This window comes from Sus scrofa, chromosome 4, assembly GCF_054392235.1.
Source record: "Sus scrofa isolate SSC_HxYL_T2T_F1_AM1 chromosome 4, Sscrofa_HxYL_maternal_Yorkshire_Landrace_v2.0, whole genome shotgun sequence".
In the NCBI taxonomy this organism is placed as follows: domain Eukaryota; kingdom Metazoa; phylum Chordata; class Mammalia; order Artiodactyla; family Suidae; genus Sus; species Sus scrofa.
The window spans coordinates 108,748,963-108,764,697 of record NC_139386.1 but is presented as its reverse complement, the minus strand read 5'-3'; the positions used below and the strand labels follow the sequence as shown (position 1 = coordinate 108,764,697).

Sequence of the window (15,735 nt, the reverse complement as noted above, 5' to 3'; positions counted from 1 at the left end):
TTGGCGTCAGGGTGATGGTGGCCTCATAGATTGAGTTTGGGAGTGTTCCTTCCTCTGCAATTTTTTGGAATAGTTTCAGAAGGATAGTGTTTTCTCTAAACATTTGATAGAATTCACCTGTGAGGTCATCTGGTCCTGGAATTTTGTTTGTTGGGAAATTTTTAATCAGTTTCAATGTCAGTACTTGTGATTGGTCCATTCAGTCTTTTCTGTTTCTTCCTAAGTTTTGGAAGATTTTTTCTTTCTAAAAATTTGCCCATTTCTTCTTGGTTGTTCATTTTATTGGCATATAGTTGCTTGTGGTAGTCTCATGAGCCTTTGTATTTCTGTGATAGCTATTGTAACTTCTTTTTCATTTCTAATTTTATTGATATGAGCCATCTTTTTCTTTTTATGAGTCTGGCTAAAGCTTTATCAGTTTTGTTGATCTTTTCAAAGAACCAACTTTTGGTTTCATTGACCTTTTCTATTGTTTTCTTCATTTTTAAATTTCATTTATTTCTGCTCTGAGATTTATGATTTCTTTCCTTCTACTAACTTTTGAGTTTTGTTTGTTCTTCTCTCCTTAGATGCTTTAGGTGTAAGGTTAGGTTGTTTATGATTTTTCTTGTTTCTTGAGGTAAGCTTGTATTGCTATAGCCTTCTGTCTTAGAACTGGTTTTGCTGCATCTCATAGTTTTTGGAACATTGTGTTTTCATTTTTGCTTTTCTCTAGATATTGTTTGATTTCCTCTTTTATTTCTTCAGTGATTCTTTGGTTGTTTAATAGCATATTGTTTAGTCTCCATACATTTGTGGTTTTTTGCAGTTTTTTTTATAGTAATTGTTTTCTAGTCTTATAGTGTTATGGTCAGAAAAAATGCTTGATATATGATTTGTTTTCTTAAATTCACCAAGGCTTGATTTGTGGCCCAGAATGTGATCTATTCTGAAGAATGTTTCATGTGTGCTAGAAAAGAATGTGTATTCTGCTGCTTTTGGATAGAATGTTCTATAAATACCTAATAAGTCCATATGGTCTAATGCATCATTTAAGACCTGTGTTTACTTGTTAATTTTCTGTCTAGATGATCTGCCCATTGCTCTAAGTGGGGTGATAAAGTCCCCCACTGTTATTGTGCTAGTGTTGATTTCTCCTTTTTTTAAAACTGTTAACAATTGCCTTATATATTGTGCTATGTTGGGTGCATATATATTTACAATTGTTATATCTTTATAGGATTGATCCTTTGATCATTATGTAATGTCCTTCTTTGTCTCTTGTAATCAACTTCATTTTAAAGTCTATTTTGGAGTTCCCACTGTGGCTCAGTGGTAATGAACCTCACTAGGATCCTTGAGGGCATGGGTTCGATCCCTGGCCTTACCTAGTGGGTTAAAGATCTGGCATTGCTGGGAGCTGTGGCGTAGGTTGCAGACTTGGCTTGGATCCCATGTTGCTGTGGCACAGGCCAGCGGCTACAGCTCCAATTTGACCCCTAGCCTGGGAACTTCCATATGCCATGCGTGTGGCCCTAAAAAGACAAAAAAATTAAAAAATAATCTATTTTGTCTGATACGAGTATTGCTACTCTACCTTTCTTGATTTCCATTTGCATGGAATATCTTTTTCTATATGCTCACTTTCAGTCTGTATGTGTCCCTAGAACCAAAGTGGGTCTTTTATAGACATATATGGGTCTTATTTTTGTTTCCTATCCATTCAGCCTATGTCTTTTTGTTGGGGCATTTAGTTCATTTACATTTAATGTAATTACTCATATGTGCATCCTTACTGCCATTTTGTTACTTGCTTTGGATTTATTTTTGTTGGTCTTTTTTCTTTGTTCTCTCCTCTGTGGTTTGATGACTATCTTTAGTGTTGTATTTGGGTTGCTTTTTATTATTTACATATTATAGATTTTTTGGTTTGTAGTTAACAGGTTTTGATATAGGAGTCTATAGATATACAAGATTAAGTTGCTGGTATCTTAATTGCAAATGAATTTCCAGTATCCTGCATTTGTACTCTGTTCTCACGACTGCTGTTTTTGATATATTTGTGTATGAATTATATCCTGCCTTTACTATATGTTTGCTTTTACCAGTGAGCCTTCTCATTTGTAATTTTCTTGTTTCTAGTTGTGGCCTTTTTTACCTAGAGAAGTTCCTATTTGTTATAAAGTTGTTTTGTTGTGCTAAATTCTCTCAGCTTTTGATTCTCTGTAAAGCTTTTGATTTCTCCTTCAAATCTAAGTGAGAGCCATGCAGGTAGAGTATTTTAGTTGTAGGTTTTTTCCTTTCATCACTTTAAATATATCATGCCACTTTCTTTTCTGCAGTTTCTCCTGAAAAATTAGCTGATAATCTTATGGGGGTTCCCATGTATGTTTTTTGTTGCTTTTCACTAGCTGTTTTCAATATTTTTTGTCTTTACTTTTGGTTATTTTGATTAATATGTTTTGTGATGCTCCTCCTTGGGTTTATTCTATATGGTATTTGTTGTGCTTCCTAGACTTGAGTGAGTGATATGTTTCCCATGTTAGGGAAGTTTTCTGCTATTATATATTCAAATATTTTCTTTGGCCCTTTCTCTTGTTCATCTCTACTTGTTTATTCTCTAAATCTTCTATTTCTTTGTTAAATGTTTCTTGTAATTTAACAATCTTTGCCTCTGGTTTTTTCCAAGACCTTGGATCATCCTTACTATCATTACTCTAAAGTCTTTTTCACGTAGGTTTCTTATCTCCACTTAGCTGTTCTTCTGGAGTTTTGTCTTGTTCCTTCATCTGGCTCATATTTCTCTGCTGTTTCATTTTCTAGCTTTCTATGTGGTCTTTTTTCAGGCTATAGGGTTGTATCTTCTCTTGCTTCTGGTGTCTGCCCCCTTGTGGGTGAAGTTGATACAGGGACTTGTGGCAGGCTTACTGATAGGAAGGATTGCCACTGGTGGGTGGAACTGAGTCTTGTCCCTCTGGTGGGTGGGGCTTTCTCTCTGGGTGTGATTAGAGATGGCTGTGTGCACAGGAGGACTTTAGGCAGCCTCCTTGCTGATGGGGGGCTGTGTTCCCATCCTGTTTGTTGTTTGCCCTGGAATTTCTCAGCCCTGATACATGAGGCCAGATTTTTCCAAAAGGCAGCCTCCAGGGGAGTTCACACTGATGATCATTTCCTAGGACCTTCACCTCCAATGTCCTGCCTCCACAGTGAGCCGCAGCTACCTTCTGCTTTCCCAGGAGACCCTCCAAGACCCGCAGGTAGGGCTGACCAAGATTCTTATGGAGTTGCCCTATGTGTACCCATCAAGAGTGGAGTCTCTCTTTCCTTCAGTCCTGTGAAGCTACTGCACTCAAGCCTTGCTGTCTTTCAATATAGCTGAAGGTTCCCAGTGAATCCTTGTAGTTTAATACATATAATAACATGATAGCCAATATTTATATAATGTTTTAAACTTTTTATAGCATTTTTACACATGACTATATGCTTTCAGAAATAATATGGGTTGTGATGAGATTTGAGTTTGGATGCTTTTTCAGCCTGTTAGCTATATGATCTTCGGTTATTTAACCTCTCAGGACCCGTTTTCTCCTCTGTAAAATGGTGGTGGTGTTAGGGTCAAGGTGATACCCACCTTATAAGGACTGATTGAGACAAATACCTAGTATGATGTTTGAGACACAGGAGGCACTCGATTTCCTTTCCTTCTCTAAAGGTGGTTATTTTCTATCCCCTGCCTCACTTGGCGGGGTAAGGGTCCAGCATTGCCATGAGCTGTGGTGTAGGTTGCAGATGCAGCTTGGATCCTGCATTGCTGTGGCTGTTTTGTAGGCCAGCAGCTACAGCTCTGATTTGACCCCTAGCCTGGGAACCTAAATATGCCACGGGTATGACCCTAAAAAGACAAAAAAAAAAAAAAAGAGAGAGAGAAATTAGATCCAGCCACCTAGCCCACGCTCACAGCCTTTTATTTATCCATTCATTCAACAAACATTTATTGAAGGCTGTTGTGTGCCTGGCACTAATCTTTAGAACCTGATCTATGCCTTTTTTTTTTTTTTTTTTTTTTTTTTTAGGGCTGCACCCATGGTGTATGGAGGTTCCCAGACTAGAGGTCAAACTGGAGCTGTAGCAACTGGCCTATGCCACAGCGACATGGGATCCAAGCTGAGTCTGTGACCTGCACCACAGCTCATGGCAACACCAGATCCTTAACCCACTGAGCGAGGCCAGGGATAGAACTTGTGTCCTCATGGATACCAGTCAGACTCATTTCTGCTAGGCCACAATGAGCTCTCCTGATCTATGACTTTTTATCTATTTTCCCTTACACACACTTTGACAAACCACACAGGCAACAGCATAGGAAATGGATATTTAATCATTCTCTTGAATGATTAGAACTCTAAAATAAACTTTTCTGTATAACAAAATGTAATACAGCCATGGTGGGTCCAAAGTGCCAGGGAGGCAGTGGTCAACACCTGTGGGAGGTGGCTAGAAACAAAACATTCTTTTCTATCAAAGCTTCGTTCTTCAGGGCCTCATTTCATTGCCCCTGATTTCAGAAGCCTCTTTTTCAAGGAAGTTACATGTTTTTGTTGCCTTAGGCAGGGTCCTGAGACTAAATTCAGAATGAGAGAACTTGAGATGGAACTCAAGCAGCAATCTCATAGGACTTGATTTGTAGAGTAGAAGAAAAGAACTTAGAAGCTCAACCAGCTGAAGATGATCCCATCAGGAATTCCTGGTTGCCTGAAACTGAGTTCTAACTCTGCTGAGGCAGCAGCCAAGGAGTCAAAGGCTAATGCTCAGTTTTAAGAAGCAAACAAGTTTGTTTGCTCCCTCTTTTTTAGATCCTTTTTGACTCTATATCAGGGTTTCTTAATCCTGGCATGATTGGCATTTCAGTCTGGATAATTCTTTATTGTGGGGGGATGGCCTGTATGTTGTAGGATGTTGAGCAGTATACCTGGGTTCTATCCACTAGATGCCAGTAGCACCCTTCCCCTGAGTTTTAACAACAACTACGTCTCCAAAATGTTCAGATGTCTCCTGGGGTGGTGAAAAATCACTCTGGTTGAGTGTCACTACTCTAGATGCTGAGGTGACCACTGTCCATCAAGTCTTGATGGTATAATGCCACATATAGTCAAGATGAGAAATCCTTTCATTAATTTAAGGATGAACACCATCTGAAGTAAAATGGCATTAGTTTGTTTTAAAAATAAGATGCTCATGGTTAAGTAGTTTAGAAAATCAGTGCCACCGAACGGTATTTTTCATGTTAACATTATGATCATTTCCCACATTTCTTGAGCACGTACCAGGTGGGAGAATATATGGGGCACTTTTGAATTGTAATGAAAAGTGAATCTTTTTACCTATCACTAAAATGTGGCTGCCTCTGAATTGTGAAGTGGCAGCTAATCAGCAGCAGCTTGCTGAATCCACCACAATTTGTGGATTATAAAACATGGATATATTGCAATCAAAACTTTCTAGGAACTTCCTCAGAGCAACATTACAGCAAAATAGCTAAAGATTCAGAGACAAGAGGGATGCAGTATCCCATTCTCTCACTCCCCTGGTGGGGATGTGTTTGAGGAGGTCCCTGAGATGTGGTGATACACTTGTTTCCACATGCATTTTACTTAACAGTCCTAACACACTTCTCTAGTTCAAAAGAATTACTTTCCCAACTTTTAATATATGTCTTTGAAGATAAATCTATCTTGTTCAGATTGAAGTCTTCTGTGGGTTGCTTTTGGCTTCTTCTTGCTTCTTGATCTTATTTGTTCACTCTCAACTTCTAGTCATGAATTCATTTCCCCCCAGAAATATAAAACTAGGTCATATCTTGTGGTGAAATAGTTCTGAAGATTCCTGGGATTCTGAAAATAACAGCAATAATATACCATTACAGCCATTCAGCAAACATTTCTCAAGAACTGAAAGCATCCCTTCTGCTGTATGATTGTATTTCTTGTTCAGAAATGGGCTTGTTTTTTTTTTTTCTGTATTTTGATGATATTCTATTGAGGCTAAATGATATCATGGGTTGCTAGGGGAAAGGAGATGGCTTGAGTCTCCGTTTAAGGAAGGGGATCATCCTCAACAAACAGGAACTGAGAGAGGAACTTTGGGCAGGCTGCTCGGTATATGTAGAAGGATGGCTTATATATGAGTTCTCAACCAGGGAATGTGTGTGACCTAAAGTGTCATGATCAAATATAACATGTATCTCAAGTAATGATCTCCTGATTTATTTAAGAACATTGAGTTAAAGTTATCCCTCTATAATTCTGGAGAGAAAGTGATAGAGCTGCTGCTAACCACATAACAGTATATAACCCTTTGCATACTGCATGTAAATATCATCTGTTACCTGTATGTCAAGGTTTATAAAAAAAAAGACCATGAATTACTACTCTAATGCAATATAAAGATGAATAAGCTATACTTAATAGGCCAGATTAGTTGTAGGATATTAAAAACTCATTTACAGTGTTGTAGGAATCAAGGAATGAATAAAGAATTCCTTCTACTAATGAGATCCTCAAAGAATAGTTTCCTTAGTGAAATCTCCCTCCACTGACAACCATGGAGGTTGGGAATGATGGAAACCGGCAGGTTTCTTTACAAAAAATCTATTTTGTGCACTGCCATGTAATGAATGTTTGGAGAACAGGAGAAAGAATGAAAAGCAAATCAAGAGATCCCCAGTCAAGATGGTGGAGTAGAAGAATCCTGAGCTTATTCTCTCTCATGTGCACACCAAAATCATGACCACTTTCCAGAACAACTATTGATGAAAAAGACTGAGACCTACCACAAAAAATTTTCTACAACTAAAGATAGAACCACAGTGAGACAGGTAGTGGGGTCAGACTCATAATATAGTGAAGTCCTATACCCCCAGGAGGATGCCCCACAAACTGGAGAATGATTACATTGCTGAAGTTCTCTCAAAGGAGTGAGATATCTGAGCTCCACGTTGGGCTCCCCAGCTCAGGGGTCTGGCATCATGAAGATAAGCCCAGAGAACATTTGGTTCTGAAGGCCAGTGGGCTTGCTTTTGGTAGGCCCAGAGGACTGGGGGAATAGAGAATTCACTCTTACAGGGCTCATGCAAAATCTCACATGCTCTGGAAAACAGGGCAGAAGCAGTGATATGACAAGAGCCTTGGTCAGGCCTACCTACTGATCCTGGAGAGTCTCCCAGAAAGGCAGGAGGCAACTGCACACCACCCTGGGAACACAACCTCTGGCAGCAGCCATTTTGAGGAGCTCCTTCTACCGTGTGGATACTGGTACTGGCAGGCACCGTTGTGGAATTCTCCCTGTAGCTCATTAGCACTAAGACCTGGCCCCACTCAACAGCTCTAAGTACCAGTGCTGGGATGCTTCAGACCAAGCAACTAATTGGGCAGTGACACAGCCCCATCCATCAGCAGACCAGCTGCCCTAAGACTACCTGAGCCCACAGCTGCCTTTGGACATGGCCCTACCCACAGGAGAGCTGAGTAACAGCTCCAGAAATCTCCTGGGCCCAGCCCTGCCTTCTAGGAAGCCTGTTATAGTCTCTGGACTAGCTTCAGTCACCAGAAGGCAGATACTAGACGCAAGAAAACCACAATACCAGAGCCTGCAGACCTAGCCTGCCCACCAGCAGGCAAGACTCTTCCCTGCACTCGAGACCAGCTGGTCCCCAGCCTTGTCTACTAGTCAGGTAGCACAAGCTTCAAGACACCCCAGACCCTGGACCCAAATGTATCAGGAACTAGCCTCCTGACCAGCAATCCAAGACCAGTTCTGGGATCCCTGGATCCTACAGTCAAACTCCAGAACATGGCTTTGCCCACCAGTAGACCAGCATTAACCCCAGGACCTGGCTTCACCCACTAGTTGGACTCTACCCATCAGTGACCTAGCACTAGCCCCAGGTCCCCCTGGGGTTCTACATTCAGCTGCCTTAGAACCTAGTCCTGCCAGCCAGCAGCCTCCACAAAAAGCAGGGCCTGGCAATGACTTGGACTGGGGGCCAACTGAGCCTATTGGACTTCCCACATAGTCAGCCCACCATAACAGAAGGACCCATGCAGCCCTTAGAGTAATAACATATAAAGCTTATAAGAGCATATAGCTTGGATGACAAGGGAGTGTGCTGTTGGGACAGAGAGGATGTCTCCTACAAAAGATCACTTCTCCAAGGTCAGGAAATATAACCAATCTATCAGATACATAAAAGTACAGACAGCAACTTAGGCAAAATGGAGAGACAGAGAGATATGTTCTAGATGAAAGAAAAAGATAAAACCCCAGAAGAAGAACTAAGTTAGGTGGAGAGAGGCAGTCTACCCAACAACAAGTTCAGGGTAGTGATTGTAAAAGTGAAGAACTAGAGAGAAGAATGGATACACAGAGTGAGAAATTAAAAGTTTTAACAGAGAAAATATAAAGGACAACCAGTTAGAAATGATGAATATAATAAGAGAAGTGAAAAATAACTAGAAAGGAATCAATGGGAGACGAATAAATACAGAGGAATGGATTAGCAAGCTGGAAGAGTAGTGGAAATCGCTGATGCTAAACGGAAAAAAAAATGATCACAGTTGAAGAGACAACATCAGTTGCACTAATATTTGCATTAAAGGGGTCCCTGAAGGAGGAAGAAAGAGAACAGGACTGAGAACGTATTTGAAGACATAATTGCTGAAAACTTTCCTAACCTGAGAAAGGAAATAGACATCCACGTTCGGGAAGTGCAGAGAGACCTATAGAAGATTAACCTGAAGAGGAACACACCAAGGCATGTTATAATGAAAATGGCAAAAAAATAAAAAATATTAAAAAGCAGCAAGAGAAAAGCAACAAATAACATACAAGGGGACTCCCATAAGGCTATCCACTAACTTTTCAGCAGAAACTCTGCAGTCCATAAGGGAGTGGCACAATATATTTAAAGTGATGAAAGGGAAACACCTACAATCAAGAATACTCTACCCAGCAAGACTCTCATTCAGATATATGGATAAGCAAAAGCTAAGAGTTCAGTAGCACCAAACCAGCTTGAAATGAAAGAAATGTTAAAGGAACTTTTTAAGTTAAAAAGCAAAGGCCAAAACTAGACATTTGAAAATTATGAAAGGAAAAAGAAGAAGGCAAACATAAAGGTAGGAAATCATATCATGCATAAAGCTAGTAGGAGGGCCAAAAGATAGAAATAGTAAAATCATCTATAGCCTCAATAAGCAGTTAAGGAATACACAAAACAATTAGATGTAAAATATATCAAAAAGTAATTGTGAGGGAAAGAGAGTACAAATGCAGGGTTGTTAGAATGCATTTGAAATTAAGAGATGAGCAACTTAAAAAAATCATGATTTATATGAATTACTATATGAAACCTTATAATAACCACAAACCAAAAACCTGTACTAGATAAACACACAAAAGAAAAAAGGAATTCAAATATAACACTAAAGATGGTCATCAAATTGCCAGAGACCAGAAGAAGAAGAAAGGAATGAAAAAGACCTACAAAAACAACCCCCAAACAATCAAATGGCAATAAGAACAGACATATCAATAGTTATTTTAAACATAAATGGACTAGGGAGTTTCCATCGTGGCTCAGCGGAAATGAATCTGACTAGTGTCCTTGAGGACGCAGGTTCGATCCCTGGCCTTAATCAGTGGGTTAAGAATCCAGCATTGCTGTGAACTGTGGTGTAGGTCACAGATGTGGCTTGGATCTGCTGTGGCTATGGCTGTGGTATAGGCTGACAGCTGTAGCTCCGATTCAACCCCTAGCCTGGGAACCTCCATCTGCCACAGGTGTGGCCCTAACAAGACCAAAAAAAAAAAAAAAAAAAAAAAGTAAATGGACTAAATGCTCCAATCAAAAGACAGAGTGGCTGAACGGTTACAGAAACAAGACCAGTATATATGCTGCCTACAAGAGACTCACTTCAGATTTAAAGACACACAAAGACTGCAAGTGAGGGAATGGAAAAAGGTATTCCATGCAAGTAAAATCAAAAGAAAGTTGGGGTAGCAATACTTATATCAGACAAAATAGACTTTAAAATAAAGATTATCGTAAGAGACTAAGAAGGACACTATGTAATGATCAAGGGATCAATCCAAGATGAAGATATAAACAATTATGAATATATATGCACCCAACATAGGAGCACCTAAATATACAAAGCAAATATTAATGCACATAGAGAAATCAACAATAACACAATAATAATAGGGGACTTTAATACCTCACTTGCATCAGTGGACAGATCATCCAGACAGAAAATCAGTAAGGAAGCGCTGGCCTTAAAAGGCACATTAGACCAAATGAACTTAATAGATACATATATTTCCTTAGAAATGGCAGAATACAAAATTCTTTTCATATGCACCTAGAACATGTGCAGGATAGACCACATGTGGTCTATTAAGCCACAGAATAAGCCTTGGTACGTTTAAGAAAATTAAAATCGTATCAAGTTCTTTTCCAACCACAATGCTATGGAACTAGAAATCAATTACAAGAAAAAACACTGCAAAAACACGAACATGTGGAGGCTAAACAATATGCTACTAAACAAGCAAGATGTCAATGAAGAAATCAAAGAGTATATCAAAAAATATCTGGAGACAAATGAAATGAAAACACAACAATCCAAAAATCTATGGGAAAAGCAGTTCTAAGAGGGAAGTTTATAGGGATACAAGGTTACCTCAGGAAACCTGATCTGAGCTGATACCCACAACAGCCTCATAAAAAAGGGTTTCCTCTGATATAGTTATTTGCATAGGCACCACCTTTGCAGTTTTTATAATATCCATGTACTACCTTATATCCAAGTATACAACTTTATATTTTTCTTTCAATTGCTATTTTATTATTATTATTTTGTCTTTTGTCGTTTTAGGTCTGCACCCGTGGCATATGGAGGTTCCCAGGCCAGGGCTCTAATCAGAGCTGTAGCTGCCAGCCTTTGTCACAGCCACAACAAAGCCAGATCTGCGCTGCATCTGCGACCTACACCACAGCTCATGGCAACGTCAGACCCCTTAACCCACTGAGCAAGGCCAGGGATCGAACCCCAAACCTCATGGTTCCTAGTCAGATTTGTTTCGCTGTGCCATGATGAGAACTCCTCAACTGCTATTTTTTAAAAAATAAATGTAAATTTTTTTTTTTTTTTTTTTAGCACACAGCAAAAGACAAGCAGATCAACATGTTTTTACTTACCCTTGAAGACTTAACAATCTAGGCAAGGAATACACGTGCCTTGGACATGCACACCAAGAGGATGTGAACTAAAAGGACCATCAGGAAAGGGGGCTAGAAGGCACTTTACTGAAGTGGATGAAGTACATGTGGATCTGAGTTGCCACAGAGTAGGGGACATTTCCAGGAAGGAGCAGAGAGAGAGGTAGCAAGGCCAGAGCGCAGTAGTCAGTAGCGGAGAGAAGCAGGAAGCTCCGGGAGAGAAACTTACTTGTGACTGCAGAACTGAAGACTTTAACTTTGATATAATAGTGCCTAGAGAGTCACTTTAGGTTCCAGAGTTAAAGGAATGCTGTGATGAAAATAGCATTTGAAAAATTTTATTCTGGCACCTTGTTTCCTATCACCTAAGACAGAAAGAGGAAGGAGCAAGTATGAGGTTTTAGAACTAGTCAGGGGTATGAGATGATGAAGCTGGATTAGGGTCACTCTGAAAGACAACATGGGAAGATACTGTGGAGCTTGGTGACAAATTGACCTGAAGGACAGAGGGGGCCAAAAACAGCTCTAAGATTATGAGCCTGGTGACAAGGCAGTGAGTAATGAGGTAGTGTTGACTGTAACATCATAAGCTCAGTTGTTAACAAATTCCACAGGCAGAAGAATATGCAGAAAGAAATGTCCTACCAATAATTAGACTCAGGTGAGAGTGGGACGTCCCAGCAAGAGGGCTAGTTGGTGGGTGCTTTGTCAGGTCTCCAGTCAACAGGGGCTTTGTTGGGGACCGGGAGGAGGCCTCTTATGTGAGTGATTATGTCATGATGCTTCATCATGAAATCTAGAGTAAAGAGAGCCAAACCTCTCTCTTCAATAAAGTCTGTGTGCCTTCATGGATGACTCAATAAATGAAAAGGGGTTTGGATTTACATACATATTTGAATTGTATAGAGGTCCTATAAATCTGTTCTTGAGGTCTGTACTCTTTGTTAACAAATGCTTACCTTTTCACAGTACCCGTAGAAATAGTGCCTACTGCCCTGGCATTATTAAATATTCCTCCCTGAGGCTGATGCTGTGGGCTGCTTGATTCTTGTTAGCAACCCAAGCACACACAACAGATCCCCCATACCACTTGTGATTCAACTCACCTGTCATACCAATGACTTTGCATGTTTCTGTGTAGCCCAGCTACATTATTTTAGCATCAGGTAAGGACAGAGAGGCAGGAGTACCCAGCTGATGGCAACAAAAGAAGACAAACACAAGGAAGCCTTTGAGTTCAGCAGCTGTAGGTGACTTTGCCTTTTAATCTCAGAGTCTGTAAAGGGAGAGAAAAAAGTTCAAGGTGAGAGGAAAAGCTGGATGCCCTCTTCATGTGGCTGGTTAGCAAAGAAAAGTTGTTGTTCCTAATTTAACTTGTACTCTAATTTGGGGGCAACTTTTTACCCCATCCTCCCCCCCTTTATGTAACTGGCTTAAAAGCAGAGCTTTCCCTTTCTTCAAAGAAGTTTCATTCTGGGGTCCACTCCAGTGAGCACTCTGCCAAATGAAAAATGGTGCCAATATACAGATTGCTGTTGGTTACCAAATAAAGAATAGTCTAAACAGACAGCCATGGCCAGTTCTTGGTTTCAGACACATTTTTTTCCCCTCTAGGCAGTGACCTTTACATGTCTGTGTCATTTGCTTTCATCACACCGCTACAAAGGAATGAGAAAGTATTGTTCTCATTTTGAAGTAGAGAAAGGCAGAAGTGAAGAAATTAAATTACTCTATTTTTCTCCTTAGACAGTCCAATGTCATTTCGGCTCTGACACTTACTAGCTGTGTTAACTTCAGGCAAGTTTGGCAAATGTATATGTGCCTCAGTTTCTTCATCTATAATACAGGACTAAAATAATAATAATCCAGTTCACAGAGTTCTAGTGGGGATTAGTGGGTAAATACATGCAAAGTTAATACATATAGAAGAGACCCTTGCACCATAGTAAGCCCTCAATAAGTTTTAGCTATAAAAACAACAATAATGCCAGAGAGGGTGTGGAGAAGAGGGAACCCTCCTATACTGTTGGTGGGAATGTAAATTGGTACAACCACTATGGATAACAGTATGGAGGTTTCTTAGAAAACTGAATATAGAATTACCATACGATCCAGCCATCATCCAGACAAAACTACAATTCAAAAAGATATATGCACCGTATGTTCACAGCAGCACTATTCACAATAGCCAAGACATGGAAACAACCTAAATACCCATCAACAGATGACTGGATTAAGAAAATGTGGTACATATATACAATAGAATACTATTCAGCCATAGAAAGAACAAAACAATGCCATTTGCAGCAACATGGATTAAACTAGAGATTCTTATACTAAGTGAAGTCAGAAAGACAAATACCATATGATATCACTTATATGTAGAATCTAAAATATGGCACAAATGGGAGTTCCCATCATGGCTCAGTGTTTAACGAATCCGACTAGGAACCATGAGGTTGCGGGTTCGATCCCTGGCCTCGCTCAGTGGGTTAAGGATCCGGCATTGCGTGAGCTGTGGTGTAGGTCGCAGATGCGGCTTGGATCTGGCATTGCTGTGGCTGTGGTGTAGGCCGGCAGCTACAGCTCTGATTAGACCCCTAGCCTGGGAACCTCCACATGCTGCAGGTGCGGCCCTAGAAAAGACAAAAAAAAAAAAAAATGTGGCACAAATGAACCCATCTACAGAACAGAAAACAGACTCACAGATATAGAGAACTTGTGGTTGCCAATGGGGAGGGGAGAGAGAGTTGGATGGACTGGGAGTTTGGGATTAGTAGATGCAAACTATTACATTTAGAATGGATAAGTGATGAGGTCCTACTGTATAGCACAGGGAACTATATCCAGTCTCTTGAGATAGACCATGATGGAAGATAATAGAAGAAAGAGAGTGTGTATGTGTGTGTGTGTGTGTGTATATATGTGTGTGTGTGTGTGTGTGCGTGCGCGTCTGGGTCACTTTGCTATATAGCAGAAATGGGCACAACATCACAAATCAACTATACTTTATATATTGCTTTATATATAATGCTATACTTTATAATACTATAATTTATACTTTAAACATATACATATTTATACTTTAATTAAAAAAAAACAAATAACTGTAACCCCACTGAAGCCTAATAAACATTACTTCCCTTAGCCTGAATTCTGTCCTAAGCTCCACATCTGGATTTACAGTTGCTATGCTATATCAGTTAAAAATATAATTGCTTAGCAAACACTTTTGAGGGCCTGTTGTTTGGGTTCAAAGGAGTCCAATAAACATCTTCTCCCCAGCTGATTTATGAACCAGTTAAAGAGTAAGACTAAACAGTGAGACAACCGAAAGACTAAAAAACACCTTTATTACTGATAAATCTGATAATAAAAGATTAAGCATTGTCTGCAGAGAAGTGGGCTGCAGCCCAGACTTCCCGAGAGACAGACAGCACAGGACTAGGGCAGCTTTCCTCCCACAAGGACAGATTCTGCTCCTGGAAACTGATGGTTTGGAGGTGCGGAGTAGAAAGAATACTTCTGGTTAGCTGGAGAGAATGGGAAAAACAAGGAGCTTAGTTCTTATGCCCAGCTTCTCATGCCCAGCTTCTCCTACTAAACTCACCAATCATGTAAATTAATTCCCCCTCTGAGGAGGAGGAGTGAAAGAGGGGAAAAAAGAGGCTATAAGGGCTACACTGGTGGGGATCTCTTCTCATGGAAGGAGCTATGTGGAGTAGAGATGTAGCAGTCTCCCCTAAACCTGTTCTATGCTGGGCGATGTGCTAAGCATTGGATATCTCTACCTTCGTATACAAAGGGCACTTTCAACTCAACATCTCTAAAATCTCTTTTTTCCCCTAAAGGTGTTGCTTTTTCCTGTATTTCATTTTTTTTTTTTTCTGTTGGTAGCATTACTAATCTCCTAAGCAACTTGAGTAGAAATAGCAGACCCATTTTGACTTGTTCCTTCTTCTTGTCCTTCACATTGGTGTCACCAAGGTCTATAAATTATTTTTTTCATTAACTTTTCCTTCTCATTGTCACTGCCCTAGTTAAGGCCTCATAATTTATCTTCTGGACATTGACATAGGCTCCTGACTTCATATCCTTCTATCCTATCAAAATCATTCTTTTTCTTCAAAACCCACTGCGAACTCTTGTCTACTGAGCCACTACAGTCATTCATACAACTCTTTCTCCTAGGCACCATATCTACACTGTGACTAGTTCTCTTATCACAACTGTGCCATTCATCTATTTCATGGTACTTAAAAATTGCTTTGTATACATTTGGCACTCAATAGAGATTTGTTAAGTGAATGACTCACATTAGCGGTGTAGGCAGAGAGCAGAGGATATAAACCCCATGGCCTCATTCAATTGTTTAAAAACATACTTTGTGCATGGCAAACAGGATTTATGTTACTATAATTTTATTGTAATTTTTTTGGTTTATTTTTTTATTTTTAAAAAATTTTTTATGCTGCAGC

The 15,735-nt window shown here is 39.8% G+C and overlaps 2 protein-coding genes across 9 annotated transcripts in view; one reads left to right on the top strand and one right to left on the bottom strand.

Annotated features, from left to right (window-relative positions):
- Window positions 1-15,735, top strand: part of LOC146404172 (uncharacterized) — a 42,542-nt gene that overhangs the window by 24,630 nt on the left and 2,177 nt on the right. The gene's annotated exons all lie outside the window — the stretch shown is intronic.
- Window positions 4,340-15,735, bottom strand: part of VTCN1 (V-set domain containing T cell activation inhibitor 1) — a 194,515-nt gene continuing 183,119 nt past the window's right edge. For all 8 annotated transcript variants that reach the window (XR_014844379.1, XM_085023452.1, XM_085023455.1 and 5 more), the window contains 2 exons: window positions 12,364-12,533; window positions 4,340-5,870 (listed from right to left, as the gene is read on the bottom strand). Coding sequence is in view for 7 of the 8 variants with exons in the window: in XM_085023452.1 (XP_084879578.1) it covers window positions 12,409-12,533 (125 nt within the window). In the remaining variant the exon portion in view is untranslated. The remainder of the gene's footprint in view (window positions 5,871-12,363; window positions 12,534-15,735) is intronic.